Genomic DNA, 20,595 nt, shown 5'->3' on the forward strand with positions numbered 1-20,595 from the left:
CTAAAATGTGATAGAGAAAAAGGCAACGAAGAAGTCTTTTTTTTAAACAAATGTCAGAACTCCTGTTATAATGTAGATTTTTGAGGGTGCACTCTTGTCATAAATTAATCTATTACTTTTCCTACATAATTTTTAACAAAAAATGTTGGTAAAATATATATTTGGGAGTCTTAGACCTTTCCAACGATATATAGTTTGTCAAGATTAGATAAGATTTCATTGTAATATGTTGAAGTAAATGTAGGCGTCCCGAGACAGGGTGACAGTTAAAGGGTCTCTTTTAACACTTTCTCTACCTGGTCTTTTTGTTGCCTCATTTAAATAATGTCAATTGACCAGTCCTTTGACCATATCCGATTTTTTGTCCTGACATTCTATTATACCGTCACATTTTCCTACCAGTGTTTACTGCACATGTGCACATCAACATTGCATTCTTCTTCTCATGCTGAACAACATTTAATATATCTGAAAGGGTAGGTTTAGGGTTGGGTAGGTGTAGACTACACAATCTATTTGGTAGAAATAAAAACAAAAAAAAATATTTATTGTTGGTTTCCTGTAGCTGTATCCCTTCTAGCTACAACCGTGAATATAACACATAATTATTGCATTACTGTAAGGGTATGTTTAGGATTGTGGTAGGTGTAGAGGTTAATGAACCAACTTTACAGTAGCTTTTTTCGTTGTCGAATTGCTCTATCCACTGTTTTAATGAGAGGTAGCAAAATCTGACAGGGTAGGACAAATCGACAGAACACCAGCACTAAAATGAAAAATATTTTTGGGAGGAAATTGGTCTCCCTCACATTGGGAGTTGTGAGGACAATTGGATATGTGTGTTTAGACGTAGGTCAGATGCCCAGATATCGGCTGTGTATCTGCTTAAAATCCACATCTGGAAGTGGCAGATGTGGAAAAATCGGGTCTCGTGCAGGTTTTTGTGTTGACACGTGTAAAACAAATTCCGATCTGTGTCAGATGCAAGCAAAAAAATCAGATTTTTTTGTGCCAGTGTAAACGCAGCCAAAGTTTCCTTTATTGCTTAACTTAATGACCAGGCAGGGAGGCTTTAGCATGACTTTGTGTCGCAAAGCACCAATAATTTGTTCATTATATTTCACAACAGTTTGACTCATGGGATTAGATGGAGTTTAAAAGTCTAACTGGATTCTTGTTGCAGGTGCTTGGTCTGTCTTCAAGTTGTTAGTGCATTCAACATTGTTCATAGACCTACAGTGTTTTTTTTTTTTCCCCACAGTGGATCCCCCTGCCAATATTGAGATAACAGACCCTGGCTTCCTGGGGTACCTCAGTATCCACTGGACTCAGCCAGCCAGCCTTCAGAACCTTACAGGCTGCACAGTTCGATACCAACTCAGATACTATGACACCTATGAGGAACGATGGAGGGTAAGAATCCCTGAGAACTCACAGAACAGACCACACACAGTCTCATTTGTTTTCCTTTCAGCACATAAGCATTTAGTGTATTTTTTACTTCATACATGACATAGCTATGCTATGAAGGATTCTAAGTTTATTTTGTGGTAATTTGTCTAAAATTGTTCTGACACCACATTACTAAAGCTCTGTTCAGTCTTGCTGGATAAACCTTCTCTAGTAATGCAGCCAAATACATATTTCTTTCTGAGCACTTTTACTGGTTATAAATATAGTGCTGTAATCTAAATAAAAAAGATGGTTCAGAGCCAAGTCAGTAAATCTGCATTTGTCTCTGCTCACAAGTCATGGTTCAGTAAACATCCTACACAACCTATTTGTAAACTAAAGATGGCTAAGTGTTCCATGTAACTCCTCAAGATGCAGTCTGAAACCCCTCAGCCAGAGTCAAAATCTGGGTTACACTTAATGCAACCCCTCAGAAAGAACATAATCTACCTTCAGACAATGCACTAAGTATTAAGAAAGAAGTATTAGTTCTAAAGCATCTGCAAAACATTGTGGCTTTTCATGCATTATGTATACTGATATTATGTTGTTATTCTTACAAACGTTGATGTATGACTCAATATTTCCCTCTTTTTGTGTTGTACAGAGTGTTCGAACTGTCAAGCTGACTTATGCAGCTCAGTTTGATCTTGAGAAACCAATCAAGGTGAGAATACTCACTGTGCTGAAGTGTGCCTGTACCAAAGGGACAGAGGTCCAAGGAGAGGAGAAAGAGTGGGTCTACACACCTGAACCTACAGGTAAAGATTCAAAAGATATTCCTCCCCACTGAAGCGAGCAAGAGCAAAGATGAACCAAATATAGTGTATTGCGATTGCGAGGAATCTAACTGAAGCCCTAATTTATACATTACATTATATGCTTCTTTTAAACAAGCACTTTACACATGCACTCAATAAATCAATCACAATAATTTTACCTCTAAAAATGGTTACTTTTGATAAATATTTTAAAAACATGAAAAGACTCTAACATTCACCGTATGTAGTAATAAATAGTCTTTTTTACAAATAGCAGGGCATTTCTTTGTTTTTGGAGATGACGTAAAAAATCCCTGTGATTCCTGTTATTGATACTTGTGCTGGCAAAAATATTCATGGCTCCCGCGTTGGTAACTAAAAACACATGCTTTTTTGCGAGTATCTGATTGTTAGCTCCAGATATTGAAAATAACGAATTAGGAAAAAAAAATGACAGACAAAGTGCACAGGAAGACCCAACAAATATCAGCAAGGCTATGTAAACATACTGCATTTGCGTAATGCTGCATTCACACCATGTCGTAATGTATTACTGTAAGTTCAAGATAACAACAAGTGGCTTTTTACTTGGAGCTCTTCACACCCTTAAACTCTGAACTTTGGTACAATGCCTATAGACTCTAATGAATCTGATGTCATCAGATGGTACAAGTTGTAGCTCTCAGGAAATTCCCAATTCACAAGTTGTTATTATGAGTTCTACAAGGACGTGAATGCTTTTTACAAATTAGTTTTTCGTAATCATGGTAATATGATATGGCCTGAATGCACCTTGGTGCTGCATTCATGTCATCACTGTAATTTTGAGATGACCACAAGAGACATTCTACTTGGAGCTGCTCATGCCCTTGTATTCTGAACTATCGCACTCACTGCCTAAATATAGTGCTTAATGAATCTGAAATGTCAGGTGGTACCGTTATGTGGCTCTTTAATGTATCGTGAGTCGTATCAGATCGATGAAGTGCCTAGGTTCAAGTGGCATGTGAACTGATCATCTCTTACTCTTTACCAGTTATAGCATGAAATAAATATGTATGACTATAAAAATGTATCTTGTTTCAATCATCAATACACACAATTTCAAGTTCAAGTCCATCCACATTAATCTACTTTGCAATCTGTTCAGAGATTGTCTTACTATAGGGAGATAAGAAGGTCAATATTCCTTACTATTGGAGAAACTGTAACAGCTAGCTTGGATCACGTGTGCCTTAATAACCAATCACATTACACCCTTGCCGTCATTGAATTTCAATCAGAATTTTACGACACTCAATCTCCATTTATGGATACCATAGGAATAAATGAGAAGTGCTATAAATTGAATCCCAGATGTCACAAGAAGTCAGTGAATCCTCTTATAAAACAGCATTTGAAAACAACACCAAAATTATTGTTTAGTGTAAAATGTTGAAGATTAATAGATTGTCAATTCATTAAATTATAAGCCGTTTCCTCTAAAAAGCTGTTTATTCAACTTAGCCTCTCCTCCATTGACATCCATTCAAACAAAACAGTCTTTGGTCTCCTTTCCCACATACTGCCAGAGTTAACATTATCCATTATGCTTTTTTGGCTAAAGGTTGCAGGCTTCTGATGTGGTTTGTCAGACAAAAATGGCAGATTCAGTGTTTTGATTGGTCAGGCTTAGCAAAATACCAAAAAGGAACTTAAAAATAGGTACATGCTAGTTTAAACAGACCAATCTGGAATTAATTACTCAAACATTCATAATATTAATGTCCTGTTTTCAAGGTGCTTTTTTTCAAAAGTGCTTTTGAGAAGTAGACCAACTGTTGCATGATTTAGATTGAGTCTTTCTATGAAATGATCCGCTAAATCTCATTATAGGCCTTACTGTTCGATTCGAAAATAACCGCAAATTTAATTAATTGAACTTGAGAATTATTGTCATTTAATGTAATAATTGTTATCACCTGTTAAATTAAACATGTAATCATCTTTCTCAGGTGTGGCAGAATCACGAATAAGAGATTTTCACTGTGTCTACTATGGGAAGGAGTACATGGAATGCACCTGGGAGGCAGGACCCGGCCAACCTCCAGATTCACAGCACTACCTCTATTACTGGTGAGCACTTCTGTATAAAATGCTGATAATAAACACCATTGAAGCATTCCAAATGCTTTGACAGATGCATTAAGGGGTTTTTACTGTCTGTGCCTCAGGGGGAGCAGAGGACAGGTTGAAGCACAAGTCATTTTATCTTGAATTTACCGAGTAACCTCGTAGAATTAAGTGCTCAAATTGCAAAGCTTCCGTTGTTTTATCTTTTCCATGGAAAAAGAAATGCTATCCTTACTAGGGTGTACAGCACACACATTTGTTTTTGGCAAAGTTTAACATAAGCCATTTTGGTTGGCAGTCGTGGTTGAAACACTAGGATCTGATCACTGCATTCCACTGCACTACAGCTCAAGAGTCAGGACTGCTTAGCTGGAAGTGTGTAGCTCTTTCTGTACATTTATGTAGCAGGTAAACAGAATCTTCAATCTGATGTTAAAATACGATTTCAAACCCAAACATCTCTTCATACTCTGAATGTAGACATCATTTCTCTCTAGGGTCAATCGCATGCGTAATTTTCTTTCGAATAATATCTAATGATGCACATAGAAACAAACATTTCAGTTTTATGTTGATATTCCATGTTTTGAATAATATAATAAGCACACTTAAAGACTCAACTTAATGAGTAAATGTATATCTGTTCTTCCAGGCACAGGGAAATGGATGAAACAAAGGAATGTCCAGAATACTTCATATCATCTGAGGGTCGAAGTGGATGCAGGTTTCCTCGAGAATCACTCCTGGAGTTCTCGAAGTTTAATTTATGTGTAAATGGATCCTCTCCAGCAGGAAGTCTGAAAATGGCCTACTTCTCTATTGAGGTCCAAAACCATGGTAACTACAGACTGCTTTACACCTGACAGAACAAACCTTTCAAAACCCAGCTAACTAGGGACAAATGGTCTGACTCTGTTGTAAAAAACATATTCCTCATGTTCTTCTCACCTTCTTTCTCTTGCAGTAAAACCCACAGTGGTCTCCTCTGTGCATGTCTCAGAGACTGATGGAGAGCTGAAGTTAGAGTGGTCACCACCTAGTGGTCAGGTGCCAGACCACTGCTTGGAATATGAGGTGGAGAGCAGCACTACGATGGAAAATGGCAAAGAAAAGCAGGTATTTTAATTGTACTGTTTTTCTTCTATCCAGTGCTGTTAGATGATTAAAATCATCTTAAATAGTAGTAAAAATAAAAATGTACATACTATGTACTTATAGTAGTTACAATAACTATGTAATAACTAGGTAATAACCCTGAACCCTGAATCTCTTAACTTAACCCTACCCTATGTAGTTACCTTGTATTACCAGAACTTTTTCAGATAAATACACTGTAAGTACACTATAAGTTCATGTAAGTACACGTACTGTAAAATAAAGTACAACCAATAGACATTATCCTCAGCTCTGCTTTTCATGTCTTTGTGGTTGTTGCTGCATATTTTAGGTGTCTCACATTTTAACCATGCAGTTCAGATTATAGAGTACTAATGGGCTGATAAGAATCTGATATATTAGATAAGGGAAACATCTGAAATGCCTTCAGGAGAGGGACTGAGAAACATAACATTTATAGCTTTGTAGCATCTAGTCATTTATAAACAACACTAATTGACGTGAACAATTGCCATTCATTTCATTCTGAATCTCCCTTTCATGCACTGTCAAACCAAAATTTGGTTTAGCTGGTGTGCCAAAACAAATACCAAAATAGAGCCAAGAATGTGGTCTGTAAAAATCATCAATTAGGTATTTTTTTTTCCCCTTCAGGAAAAGATTGTTCTTCAGAATTTAGAGGACACATCTTTTGGCATCCCAAGAAAGGCGGAAAGTCAAAAAACTTGCTTTCGAATCAGGTCAAAGGTGAACATGTACTGCGCTGATGGAGGATTTTGGAGTGACTGGAGCCAAACAAAGTGCACAGGTTAGACCTTGTTGTTTAAAGAGTGTTCTGTCATTCTGATCTTGTGAAACTATTATAAGTGACACGTTTATGAAGATTTAAAGATAGTTGTTGATCAGCTGTTGATAATATTTATGGTTAACACCTCCAAAGACACCCTTAGTATATGGGAAGTCATGGGCTATTGTTTAAAGAGTTGGACTCATAATCCAAAGGTTGTGGGTTTGAGTCTAGTGCCGGAAGGAATTGTAGGTGGGGGGAGTGAATGTACAGTGTTCTCTTCACCTTCATTACCACAACTGAGTTGCCCTTGAGCAAGGCACCAAACCCCCAAATGATTCCCTGGCGCTGCAGCAAAAAAATGGCTGCCCACTTCTCTGGGTGTGTGTTCACAATGTGTGTGTGTGCTCACTACCGTGTGTGCGCACTTTGGATGGGATAAATGCAAAGCACTAATTCTGAGTATGGGTCACCATACTTGGTCACTTTACTTTCCATTTTAAACTTCTAATGTTAGTTTTTATCCTTCATGTCTTTTTTCTCCTGTCACCATCAGAAGATAAGGAAACTCAATACATCCCAAAATGGAGATATCTCAGTCTGGTGGTCATTGGCATTGCTGGAGTCATCATCCTCTGTCTTTCATTATGGACATTAAAGAAGATGTAAGTATATGGCCAAAGGATTTATTAATAAATAAACCAACACTTTGATAGGTTAATTCTTCATTGATTTTATATTGACTCTAAAACTCATTTCTCTTCCCACAGTAGCATGAAAAAGATCAACAAAAAGGATGCCCTCTATACTTTATACAAGGAGAAGGTCAACAAAACCATGCCTACTATCCTTAGCCCCATTTTAAAGTGATGCTCCCTAAGACCTGTTATGCTGAATTAACTTTTAGCAGTTCTAGACTGCAGTAAAAGTAGACTACTCAGACACAGAAATAAACATGAGAAGTGAGACTTCAACACCCTTAAAGTGATAGCTGATAGAATCAGTAGTCTTGTGGAATAGGTATGTGGAGACCTTAATGAACCACAGCACTGACCCGAATGTATGAACCGCTTAGGTTTTCAAGACACTATACTACTATGTGATGTGTTTACGCACATATCATGTGTTACTTAAAGTTACTCAAAGATTTTTCAAATACTCTTGTCAGTTTAGTCAATTATTTTTTTCTAAATGCCAGTGATCTTGCCAATGATTTTTCAAATGCCTATCATCTTGAAATTTTAGCCAATGATTTTTCAAATACAAATATCTTGTCAGCTTAGCCAATGATTTTCCAAATGCCAATCATCTTTATATATTAGCCAATGATTTTTCTGATTCCAAAGATCTTATCAGTTTAGCCTGTTTTTTTTTTTCAAATGCCAGTAATCTTGCCAATTATTTTTCAAATGCCAATCATCTTTATATTAGCCAATGATTTTTCAAATTCCAATGATCTTGCCAGTTTAACCAATGATTTTTCAAATGCCAGTGATCTTGCCAGCGATTTTTCAAATGCCAATCATCTTTATTTTAGCCAATGATTTTTCAGATTCCAAAGATCTTATCAGTTTAGCCTGTTTTTTTTTCAAATGCCAGTAATCTTGCCAATTATTTTTCAAATGCCAATCATCTTTATATTAGCCAATGATTTTTCAGATTCCAAAGATCTTATCAGTTTAACCAATGATTTTTCAAATGCCAGTGATCTTGCCAGCGATTTTTCAAATGCCAATCATCTTTATTTTAGCCAATGATTTTTCAGATTCCAAAGATCTTATCAGTTTAGCCTGTTTTTTTTTCAAATGCCAGTAATCTTGCCAATGATTTTTCAAATGCCAATCATCTTTATTTTAGCCAATGATTTTTCAAATTCCAATGATCTTGCCAGCGATTTTTCAAATGCCAATCATCTTGGTATTTTAGCCAATGACTTTTTCAAAAGCCAGTGATCTTGTCAGTTTTATTTTCCTATCAGTTTTTTTGCTGTTTCACTTTGACCTATGACTCTTTCAGTATTTGAGATTATTTTACTGCTGATTACGTAATGAAGAAATCAGGAGTAAAGAGTTCATACATTTAGGAAAAAAGTGTTTTATATACATTATTCAAATAAAATTTTCAAGTTTTTACAACAGATAAAATCAACAAGAAGTCTGTAAAACACCCCCAACCCACCACTACAGTGTGTACAGATATGCAGATACAGAACATATTTCCATTCTTGTTCTAATCCTAATCAGAACATCAAAGCCCTTCCTGTTGATCATCATCACTTCCTGTGCTGACTAAGTATGTATGGTGACTGGAATGGTGATATTTGGTTGAGTCATCATGATATCACACAGTACAGCACAAATGACACTCTATACCTCCCAAGAAACAGACTCGCTTTATTCATAGAATTATCGCTCATGCAACAAGCATCATTGTTTTTTCAATGGTCTACATTCACGTCATCAAGCCACAGTTCTGTAATAGTAAACCTAATTACTTTCTTTAACTTACTTTCTTTAACTTTAACTTACCAATGTAATATTGATGGATGCTAGTGTGGTATCCACACCCTGCTTACTTGACTCAACTTGCCTAGAAATAAGAAGTTATTAAAGGGATTTTCGTTTTCCGAAAAGTGAAAATCCTATCAGCATTTACTGTAAAAATCATTCAGCATGTCTTTAAAATCTGTATGTCCTTACTTCTTCTGTAAAACACAACAGAAATGTCAAAACAATGTCTCTGTGTTGTGTTTTGTTTTCATGCAATGATATTTTGGACATACATGTACAAAAAAGATGAACGTTTCATGAAAATATCTTATTTTGTGTTTTGCACTTTTTGTGTTTTGTCAAAAAGCTATTGTTTGCTGGCCAGTGTGTCTTTTTACATTGTCTAATTCATTGATAGAATTAGGTATTTTCATTCTTGAATATTTCATTTGCACCAGTTGTGACCTGAGAGTTTGGTATTAAAAATACTAATAATAAATTGAATGAACGTTTTGTAACACTAAATTAAACACGAAAAGAGTGAAGTAGTATTTTCTTATGAAAAAGTTGTTGTTAAAAAAAAATATTGTTTTACTGTGTACAGCAGTATATAATAACTAACACTTTGTAACAGTATTTCCATGTTGAATTCAAGTTAGGCCACTTATTGATACGGTGTCAAAAATCCTCTAATTCTACCAAATTCATCCTAATTTTGTATCAAAGGTTTCAATTGTGAAATTGTTTATATGTATGAATAAATAAATAAATCTTATACAATAGTCTATTTGTGTTACTATAAGCCAAGCTAGTATATGGTCACTGAATTCATCTTGTAAGGCAGGTTCCTGCAGAAGCCTGTCTGGAACTTAACATAACTAAAGCTTTGTTTCTTTACCGTAGCTAAAGGTCAAATTTGCTTTAATTATGGAAATTAAATTGACTGACAGTGAACATTATCAGTAAAGTAGTAAAGCACACCCTCCTTAGTTTTTAAAGGCCAAGTTTACTGGAACAGACAAAGACCATTATTACTGTAATCCTCTATTCAACAATCTCACAATATAAACCTTGATAATCTCATAGAGCTATAGCATTCACTGGAATAAGGAAAATGAACCATGCAATTTCCAAGGAAGGCTGCACATCAACCGTGACTACCATGCATGAAAGTGACACATAGGTGGCCATTCATCAGAAAGTGGCAGACAAAAACCTCAGTGAAACTGTGACTCAAAATGAGTCAATGGTGAGCCGTCCAATGTGAATAGCACATTACACTCACCACGTATGATTTGATTGATGAGCTCAACAATAAAAAATGAAGATGATTTTTCATCTTCAGACTAGATTGCTGAAGATGATACATGCATCTGCAATGGTACTTCCAGAATGTCAAATCCCAAACACTGCAAGACACAAAACTTGTTAAGAAGCTCAGTGATGCCGTTGTCTACGGCATCTCCCAAGAATCACACAATCAAACTCTGAGAGCTGTTCAATAAATTAAAGACTATCTATAACTATCCATTACTGTAAAACACAATTGTGAATTCTACCAGAATTCTTCTCCTTTTCCAGTAACCCCAAAAAATAATTCTCCAAGTCACCCCAAGGACCCAAGAGAATTCAGAAACTGTTTCTGTAATGAAGCTTTAGATAAAAGTTTATTTTCCACTATTATAGCAACATGTTGCAAGCTGACCAAAAAAAATGTGAACTGCTAAAGCTAACTTGCACCACCACAATTCCTGTATTTTTAATCAGTTACTGAATTTAGTGGAAGCAAGGTCTGCCATTGACTTTGGGATCATTGTCTTTCCAGTAGATTAAGCCACTTAGCTGCATGGAGCAGTACACATTTCCATTAGATCATAATTAATGGATTATTAGTAATTGTCCAGGTCAGTTAAAAGTCAAAAAGTGTCCATAGCATGATTCCATTTAGATTTACGTATCGTCTTGAAAACTGAGCATTGCAACCCAAAAAGCATTTGAAATTTGGTAATGACAAGTGATCTCTGTGAGTTCATTGTAAAAATTAGTTATGTTCACATACAGATACAGAGGTGTAAATAAGCGCTTTGGAAACATTATTTGGTATCCACTTTCTGACTGACTGCATTCTTTAGAAATAAAATGACAGAAAACCTATAACATGACTAGAGCACTTATTTTTTTCCTGGAAAGGCGGAATGATTAATGATTATTCGCATAACTCAAGCCATTGCTAACTAAAATACAATGGGCCCTATCATACTACGACGCAAGGAGCAGCGCAAGTGTGTTTGCTAGTTTCAGTCCAGCACCACCTCGTTTAAAACCCTTTAACATGCATTGCAAGTCTGCAGCCAGACCCTTTTGACTTTTTTTGCGATCAGATTACAGCAATTAAAACTCACCAAACCCCATTTTTGGCCGTTTGTCCTTAAACTTATCATTGAATAGAGTATGTAATGGCAATTATATCCACTGGATACTGTAGCACTGCAGCAAAAATATATTGTCGCTGAAAAGCTGTGACAAAACTGGAATGTATTGATGTGACGCCTCTCTTCAAACGCAGCTGCAAGTAGCCTAACGTCAAAAATTTGGATTAAAACAATTTAATCGTATTTTCTTGTTCTGGACCTCTTAACAGTAACTTTAGTTAAAATGGCAGAAACATGGTGATAAAATGTATACCTGTTTTTACCTTAAAAAATGTGCTCGACCGCTCGGTTGATTTGCCCATTTAGGGTAAAATGAACTGCATGCAAGCAATGCGATCATAACTTGGAATAGCAATGCACAAGATCATAGATGAATTTGTTCCTTTGTCTGAACAAAAACCAATGCTTCGTTGCATATCACAGAACATCATTATTCTATTCTGCTTATATTATATTGCATTGATCATCTGCCTTTTACCATATATTTTGTACAGATTGTCACTACGTAGATCCATTATTGATTATATTTTAATTTAATTATTATTTTGTTTATTGTTTGTATTTTTATTTTGGTTCGTTGTATTTGCTTATTTACTTTAAATTATTAGATTTCTATTACATATATCATTTTATAATTTTACATATAATTTTTTGTTTAGTGGATTTCTGTTATAATAGGAACAGGTTTATATATAATCATGGGTATTGTCATATTCTATGTCATCATATTCTACTGTCTGTAAAGTTTTTATACAAAAGAAAAAAAAAAACCTTCAGTTGCACAAATGAAAAATTCCATTAATGCATCATCATGTTTAGTTCATGCTGAGTTACCCTAAATGGGCAAGTAAACCGGCTGGTTGACTTGTGTATTTGCTTAGTGAATGGGTCATCTAAAAAAAAAAATGGAAAAGTTGCTCAGTGTGGTGTCAGGAACACAATTTTAACAATAAATAATATTTTGCAAATGTATTTCTTAGTGTGACTGTTAAAGGGTTAAGCTCAGTTTTATGAATCATTGCTAGTGTTTCATACCATTTTATTTATTAAATAGTTTTCTCCATCACTTGTTTACAAGAACATGACAGCACATTCTTCTTGTTTAAATACGAAAGCAGATACTGTTGCATCTAAACAAGTATATAAATCACTGTAGTCACTTTGATTACTTTAAGAATGTCTTTTACTTCCTTTCTGGACCTTGAAATTCCATGTGTTCACAACACTGTCGTAATTTTGGTTATTTTTAGACAAAAATGTTTTTTCAATGCTTCAACAAATTCTAACTGACCCTCTGATGTCACATGGTCTACTTTGAAGATGTTTTTATTACCTTTCTAACCAAGGCGGTATACCGTACATACATTTTCAATGGAGGGACAGAAAGCTCTCAGACTAAATCTAAAATACCTTGAACTGTGTTCCGAAGATGAACGGAGGTCTTACTGGTTTGGAACGACATGAGGGTGAGTTATTGATGACATAATTTTGATTTTTGGGCGAACTATCCCTTTAAGTCAACTTACAGACTAGTTGAGATAGTGAAAACTTAACATGTTAAGGGGGGGGGGGGGGGTACAATGGTGTTTCCTGTATTCAGAGTTGTTCACCGTGTTAAAGAGATGGATTCTCATGCTAAACATGGCCAAAGTTTTAAAAAATAATTTAGAAGAATGACTGAGAATTTCTGTGCTGAAAATCTTACTTCCGGGTTGGTACACGTCTCGGCTGTTTTTTTTTTTTTCGATCGTGGATCTAATGACGTAGACAAGAACGGAAGTCCTTATATGATCATTTCTCCCGGAAAAGCGTGCCCGCGCAAACACATTAACCAGAGGAGAGCGAGACCGACTGCATAGTATTTGTTCAAGAATGCCTCCAAATAAGTGCATTTTTGGATGTGAGGGAAAGTTTACCCTGTTCAGCTTCACCAAGAGCCCAGCGTTACATGAACAGGGGAAGCAGTTTGTTTTCCGAGGCAGCAACGGAGTGTATCAAGTGCGTTTGTGTGTTTTTTTGAGCGATGATTGTTTAAAAACAAGGCCCAAGTAAACGCTGGATTTGCACATCGTTTGTTATTAAAACATGGAGCCGTCTCTGTGATAAAAGACCCCATTCATGTAAGTACAATTGTATCAGATTTCTCTTTTTTTTGGAAATCAGCACATAAATGAATATATGTTAATGGAAACAACACAAAACATCAGTATTATAGCTCCGCTGGCACGCCTCAATGAGCTAGGCTTTTTCCGGAAAGAATTTGAAAGTTTTTTTTATTTTTTATAAATATGATAAAACTAAAGACATTTTGGATATATGAAGGATGCAGTACTACTCTATATGTATGGGAGACCAGGGACAGTTGTAACAGGGGACGGTTGTAACACCTTGAATTCCTCCAATCAGAAACAACCTATTGTGCACATGCTCAGTTATTTTCCCTCAATTTTTGCCATAAAGGGAGCCACATTTGAATCTTCCTGACAGACTTATCTACAAAAGATTGTTTCTGAGGTAAAAAAATTACTTTTCTTTCTGATGTACTTTTTTGGATGCTGTTATAGGATCAAATGTCTATCAATTCAAACAAGTATTATTAGAATCACTGTTTTGTAAGCTAAAAATAGAAATGGCTAACAAGTGTCAAACTAGCAGTCAAGCTAGCTCACATGAGATGAAAACATGGTTGGTGGTACTGGGGCGGTTGTAACGCCCCGTTCTGGACAACCATACCTCCCACCTTTCTGTGGAGGGGATTGATTTTTGCAAGAGCCATGGCATCGTCCTCCTCTCATTCCCCCCACACTGTTCCCATAAGCTGCAGCCCTTGGATCGCAGTTTATATGGGCCACTGAAGAGGCTGGTATACAACTGCTGTGACAGCTGGATGAAAGCTTATCCAGGAGCCACAATGACCATTTATGATCTGCCAGGCATTGTGAAGAGTGCCCTTCCCCGTGCTGCCTCACCGGCAAATATTCAGGCAGGGTTTGCATGCACTGGAATTTGGCCTTTTAATAGGAATATTTTCACTGAAAGTGACTCAGACTAGGCCTACCAAGCAACCAAACTACAAGTAGTATCATTACATTGAACAAATTAAAATGCAGAATATATATATATATATTTTTTTTTTTTTTTTGCAGTGTAGACATGTGACTGGAAAGCTTCAAAGCTTCATGTAGCTCTATATTGCAACCACTTGTTTTGAATATTGTGACGTTTCAGGAAACTTGTGTGAAACAAAGAACACTTATGATATATTCGGGCGTGATATATAACAACGAATTACCACTAAATTTCCATTCTCAATGAGCAGTCCAAGTCAGGTTCTACATGTAAAGTTTATCTATTGGGAGCTCGTTGTGTCCAATGTGCATGGAGACAGTGTGTCATGCTGGATTAGAAAAAGATCTTTCCAAACTGTTGCAACAGCAATTCTCCACAAGGTCATGATGCAACATTAACATTGGCTTTCATTAGAATAACTGAATTAGCAAAACCATTCTTTAAAAGAGGGATTGCGTACGTTTGACTGTAAAGTTTATATTCTAAATTAGCAATTTAATTAAAATCTGAATACAGTTATTGGTTTACTGACTACTCGTCCTGAATAGAGTATGTGTATTCTGCTCATACAGTCAATGATTCTGCTCTACATAAAGAATATGCAGATGGACACTTTAAGTATGTCATTATTATTATTATTATTACTCTTTATTTCAGACTCATGGTCCATATGAAAAGAAGAAAGAATGAAGAGGAAAATACACACAGAGAATTTAAAAGACATACAAGCTTGCATTCCAATGCTTGCGCAAGCTGGAAAAATACCTTGTATCACTTAATGTAACATCATTTAAGACCATTATGATACCATTTTTTGAATCATTCAGCCGACATATGAAATTATACATACACTTCCTTAAGACAGCATGCAAAGTAGGTACATTATTCATTAATAATCACGATTACAATATTAAGGTAAATCATCTACAGTCTTATACAAATGTCCAAGATGTTTAAATAGTAGTCCAACGAACTGCTTATGATTCATTGATGTTCAGCAAGGTCTACAGCACCCTCCGTTGGTGACTAATTATACAGCCCATGCAGAGCGCTCCTTGGACCAGCTATTCTTATTGGTCAAATTTCTGAGTCTTGTTTAGGTTCTGGGAATGTTGCTGTCAGTTGAGTATAACAGCAGAGGGCAGCACAGGACAGATAATGTTTTCATGTTCATCGCTTCACACCCTAACCACATTTTCACTGTGGTCATCATAACTCATAAGTCATTTAGTTGCATGAAAAATGCGTTTGTTGTGGTTGATTAGACTTGAAAACCACAAAAAATAATAAGCATTGTATTGTCCTGTTATTCACGTTTCTTTTAAGGCTGTGGTTTGTTCTGGCAGTTGTTGTTGTTGTTGTTGTTTTAACATGAGTGCCATTGGAATTTCTGTTATGTAATTCTGGTTATTTGCTCAGCCACTAGAGACATATGTTAAATCATGTAATGGAAAGACCAGATAGTGTGAAGGCAGGATGTAGAAAAGGAAGGAAGGAACTATAAGGGGTATCAGTTATAGATGTAGGAGTTATAGAGTTTGCAGATGTTTTTCTTGTGTATTATATTTACAATGAAAACAATGACATTCCAATACTCCTCAGAGAACAGTGTCATTTTTTTGCTTGCAAACCCTTTTCCTGTACTAACCTAATAATAAAAAAACTTAAAATAAAACTATTGTGTTTGAAAACTTATAATGTGACATGATGTTCTTATTCAGGACTACTCATTTCAAACTTTTGTTTATATGGATGTTAGTTTCATATTACATTGTAATGGAGGCATTGAAGGATCTTTTTTTTTTTTTTTTATTTTAATGTACACCCAGGTGAAATGGATCATTACTTGTACAGTCCATTGGTTTCTGAGTAGATGGAAGCAGATCTGATGGGAGCATGACTGGTTGTAAGAAAGGGGCAGGGTTTAAACGAACTAAATGACTGAAGAAGTCTGGCTTACAAACACCAGAGAGACGTCTTTTGTTTCACCAGAAGATTAAGTTATGACATTGAAAAATTACCATATGCATGGATGAATTGCTCACAATAAGATCAGTAACATGCATTTAGAAAACAGGGTCAATTTCCCTTTTATTAACCTTAATTTAGGCAAGGCAGGTTTGTTTATATAGCACATTTCATACACAATGGTAATTCAAATTTCTTTACATAAAATAAAGTAAAATAATAATGAAAAAAATATATATCTATATATGTATCACAAAAATAAAACAAGGAATTTAAAAACTGAAAATTATTTAAAAACTGACTTAAAAATAATTTAAGACAGTTAAAAATAGAAAATGATTTTACATAAAATACAGTGCAATAATTTTGGGTTGCATAAAATACAGTGCAATACATAAAATACAGTGCAATCAGTTCGGACATCACACAGTGCTTATTCAATAAACGCATAGCTAAACAGATGAGTTTTGAGTCTAGATTTAAAAGTGGCTAATGTTTTAGCACATCTGATCTATTCTGGAAGCTGATTCTAACTACTGGTGGCATAATAACTAAAAGCAGACTCTTCTTGTTTAGTGTGAATCATTGGTATTTCTAACTGACTCAATCCTAATGATCTAAGTGGTGTGCTTGGTTTATATTCAGTGAGAATATCTGGAATGTATTTCAGTCCTAGGTCATTGAGTGATATATATATATATACGAGTAAAAGTACTTTAAAATCAATCCTAAATGTATCTGTAAGCCAGTGTAAGGACCTGAGGACTGGTGTGATTTTCTGGTTCTAGTCAGCTGTCTAATGGTCTTCTTGGGAAGGCCGGTGATGAGAACATTACAGTAGTAATGTTATCACCCTGCTAGTAATAAAGACAAGAACAAGTTTCTCCAAGTCTTGACTGAAAACAAAACATCTAATTCTTGCAATGTTTTTTAAATGATAGTATGCTAATTTAGTTACTGCTTTGACATGATTACTGAAACTAAGGTCTGTCTCCAGAATCACAACAAAATTCTTGACTTGATATTTAGTTGTGTGACCCCTAGAGTCGAGGTATGCATTCACCTTGAAAACTTCACCTTTGTTTCCAAATGCAATGACTTCACTTTTTTCCTTGTTTAACTGAAGAAAGTTCTGGCACATCCAACTGTTAATTTCATCAATGCATTGGCAGAGGGAGTCAATGGGGCTGTAGTCATTTGGCGATGAGGCTATAAATCTGGGTATCATCAGCATAGCTGTGGTAGGCAATATGTTTCTTCTCATTATTTGACATGGGTGCATATACAGGCTAAAAAAGAGCGGTGCAAGAATTGACCCTTGTGGGACTACAAATGGACACATTATTGTTTCTCATGGACGTCCACTTAGACTTATGCTCTCCTAGACTCACATAATAGCCTCTCCCTTCTAAGTATGACCTAAACCATTTGAGTACCATCCCAGAAAGCCAGAGCCAGTTTTCCAGTCTCTGTAGAAGTATGTTATGATCAACAGTGTCAAATGCAGCACTGAGATCTAGTAGAACCAGTACTGATATTTTGCCAAAATCAGAATTTAAGCGAATATAATTTATTATCTTTATGAGCGCTGTCTCTGTGTTGTGATGCGGTCGGAAACCAGATTGAAAATTGTCCAGGTATCCATCTGAGTTTAAGTATTTGTTCAGCTGGTTAAAAACTACCTTTTCTATAATTTTGCCTATAAAAGGAAGATTTGATATTGGTCTATAATTGCTCAAAATGGTGTTATCAAGATTGCTCTTTTTCAGATGGGGCTTAACTGCGGTTTTCAGGGTGTCTGGAAAAGTCCCAAAAAGAAGTGAGGTATTCACCACTTTTAAGAATTTTTTTTCTAATCAGTTTAGTACACTTTTGAAGAAGATGTGGGAAGTGTGTCAAGATGACAGGTTGACAATTGTAGCTGCTGCTCTATTAGACACTATTGGACACTAATAGACATAGTATCTTTTTGATATTTCAGCTGAATCTGTTTGACCTCTGCATAACTTGAGCATGTGCTAATCGCCTTCCTGATATTAATGATGCTATAGTGAATTTCAAGTTTCATCTTCCGTCACATCCGCTCAGCTTTTCTGCATTGTCTTTTCATACTCTATACTGCTGTGGATTTTCTCCAAGCTGTTTTCTGTCCGATTGTTTTCTTACTGACTATTACAGAAGCAATATCATCAATAACATTCCTAACTTTTGAGTTAAAGGAATCAATGAGCTGATCTTCAGAGTCTGTAGAAATGCTTGGTGTTAAAGCTATAGCCTCCATAAATAGCACACTAGTGTTCTTGTTAATGCATCTCTTTTAACAGAGAGAGATCAAGATAAAGTGGTAGCAGAGTTCAATATATCAAAGAAAATACAGACGTGATCAGATAATCCTTAATAACAATGAATGAAATGTTTAGACCCGTACTGATGATTAAATCTAGGGTGTATCCACCTTTGTGTGTGGGTCCATGCACATGCTGAATCAGGTCAAAAGTGTTTAAAACGGTTATCATTTCTTTTGGAGTTTTGTTTACTGCATTATCTATGTGAATATTAAAATCCCCTGCAATATAGCAAAAAAGTCAAACTCTGAGGAAATCATTGATAACATTTCTGTTAACTCTAAGGCTGGAGAATATTTTGGAGGCCTGTAAATAATGATCAACAGAATGCGTGGAGAACCTTTCAACACAATCCCTAGATATTCAAAAGATAAGTACTGACCAATGACCAATTGCTTGCATAGAAAGACATATATAAATAGAGCAGCTCCACCTCCACCTCTCCTAACAGTCCTGCAGACACTCATGAAAGTAAAGTTACGAGGGGCTGCTTCATTGTGGACTGTTGCACTGCAGTTTTCTTCTAGCCATGTTTCGTTTAGAAACATAAAATCCAGATTGTTTGTGGTTATTAAGTCATTGATTAGAAAATATTTATTTTTTAGTGAGTGAATGTTTACAAATACTTGATTGCAGTGATTAGTGTCTTTACAGAAATCTTAGTTTGATGCATAATAGGCCTCAGACTTCACTCTCGTGATAAAACAGAAATAAAGAAAGATACAGGCACACTGGGTTCCCGCTTGTTCTGTAAATATTTTTGAATGTCTATTATAAAATTCTAGCGGGAATATTATATTAGTATATTATAGCGGGAACCCGACACACATCACTGAGAGCTGCTATCAGTTGTTTTTGGTTCACCTAAGCAGATGGAGGGTTTGGGACCTGGCATTGTGACAGCGGTCGGAGAGCTCTCACAGGAGCAGGCTTTGGTAGTTGGTGGGCCCACCGTTTTTTAGTTGATATCTGGGGACTTGCAGCAAAAAAGTGGGAGATTTTGGTCCCAGCATACACCAGTTCCTCCATTTTCTGTGAGAAGCATAGGAGTAGAGATGCTGGAGGGATAATGCGTCTGGTGAGGTGGTCTGTATATGGTGCTACTGGTGGCTGTGATATGTTGTCCTGGCTTCCCTGGCTGTTTTCCAGAAAGCCGTCCTTGTGTACTGAGATTTGGAGCTGTTTTGATACATCACAGTCTGTCTGTGATGAGCTTTATGGGCAGGGCTCAAATGGGATAGTGTCCATGAGCAGTGCTTGTTGTGGCTGCGTGGTGTTATCAGTGTCCTTGTGGGATTTGTCAACCACACGAGGACTCGGATCAGGTGTGTCTGGGCCAAATGGATTGACACACTCTGCTGAAGGATGACGGATGGAGAAGTAGATATTGAAAGCAGCATATTGTGGTATTTCTACTACAATTTTTTTCTGATAATGGGCTTGCCTGCACTCTGAGCTGAATACCGTTGTCTGGTCAACCATGTTAGCAGCTGGCTGATCCGATCCATGTTTAATCACATTTGGGGATTCCTCCCCAAGTATTCATTAATACTTCAAATCTGTTTTCAAGATGTATAGTGGGTAGTATAATACCAGTATTCACAAGCCTTGTCATAGTTGAATCTGGGGTAAAGGATGCTACGGCAGCAATATGAGAAAATTGTGACAATCTGATGTCTTGTGTGCCTTTGGGTCTGTTTGTGTGATGATCAGTTTCAGCTTGTTCTTCTACACTTTTAACAGTCTACAGGTTTAAACTATTGAGATTCACTAGATTCATGGGAGTCACCAGCTGTATGCTGAGAGGGTCCATGATGATGGTCTGCTGAGTGTTCCGCCTGTTTTGGAAATCCAGCAAGTAACTTTGTTTCTAGAACCACAATCCTTTATAGTTTATAGTTTTAGAAGTTTGCAGCAGTTCATGCAACAAGTATATTCAACAAGAGGCACTTTCTCTCTTTTCTGTTTGAAAGTAGGCAGTTGTTTTCCCGTCTCTGGAATGTAAGCTGCTGGCAGTCAGAGGCAAAGTCTTCTTTTTGTAGTATCTGTTGTTTGAGCACTGTG

At 36.2% G+C, this 20,595-nt stretch overlaps 2 protein-coding genes across 3 annotated transcripts in view; both read left to right on the top strand.

Annotated features, from left to right (window-relative positions):
* LOC127957760 (interleukin-13 receptor subunit alpha-2) overlaps positions 1-9,497 on the top strand; it is a 12,135-nt gene extending 2,638 nt beyond the window's left edge. The window contains exons 3-10 of one of the 2 annotated variants that reach the window (XM_052556425.1): positions 1,262-1,413; positions 2,060-2,213; positions 4,208-4,328; positions 4,978-5,162; positions 5,290-5,441; positions 6,096-6,249; positions 6,785-6,893; positions 6,999-9,497. In XM_052556425.1, the coding sequence (XP_052412385.1) occupies positions 1,262-1,413; positions 2,060-2,213; positions 4,208-4,328; positions 4,978-5,162; positions 5,290-5,441; positions 6,096-6,249; positions 6,785-6,893; positions 6,999-7,098 (1,127 nt within the window). In that variant the 3' untranslated portion in view covers positions 7,099-9,497. The remainder of the gene's footprint in view (positions 1-1,261; positions 1,414-2,059; positions 2,214-4,207; positions 4,329-4,977; positions 5,163-5,289; positions 5,442-6,095; positions 6,250-6,784; positions 6,894-6,998) is intronic. The other variant, XM_052556426.1, reaches the window with a different exon arrangement.
* The window catches only part of LOC127957762 (creatine kinase M-type), a 175,001-nt gene continuing 155,370 nt past the window's right edge, over positions 965-20,595 (top strand). The window contains exon 1 of the mRNA XM_052556428.1: positions 965-974. The gene's annotated coding sequence lies outside the window, so the exon portion shown is untranslated. The remainder of the gene's footprint in view (positions 975-20,595) is intronic.

This window comes from Carassius gibelio, chromosome B5, assembly GCF_023724105.1.
Source record: "Carassius gibelio isolate Cgi1373 ecotype wild population from Czech Republic chromosome B5, carGib1.2-hapl.c, whole genome shotgun sequence".
NCBI lineage: Eukaryota > Metazoa > Chordata > Actinopteri > Cypriniformes > Cyprinidae > Carassius > Carassius gibelio.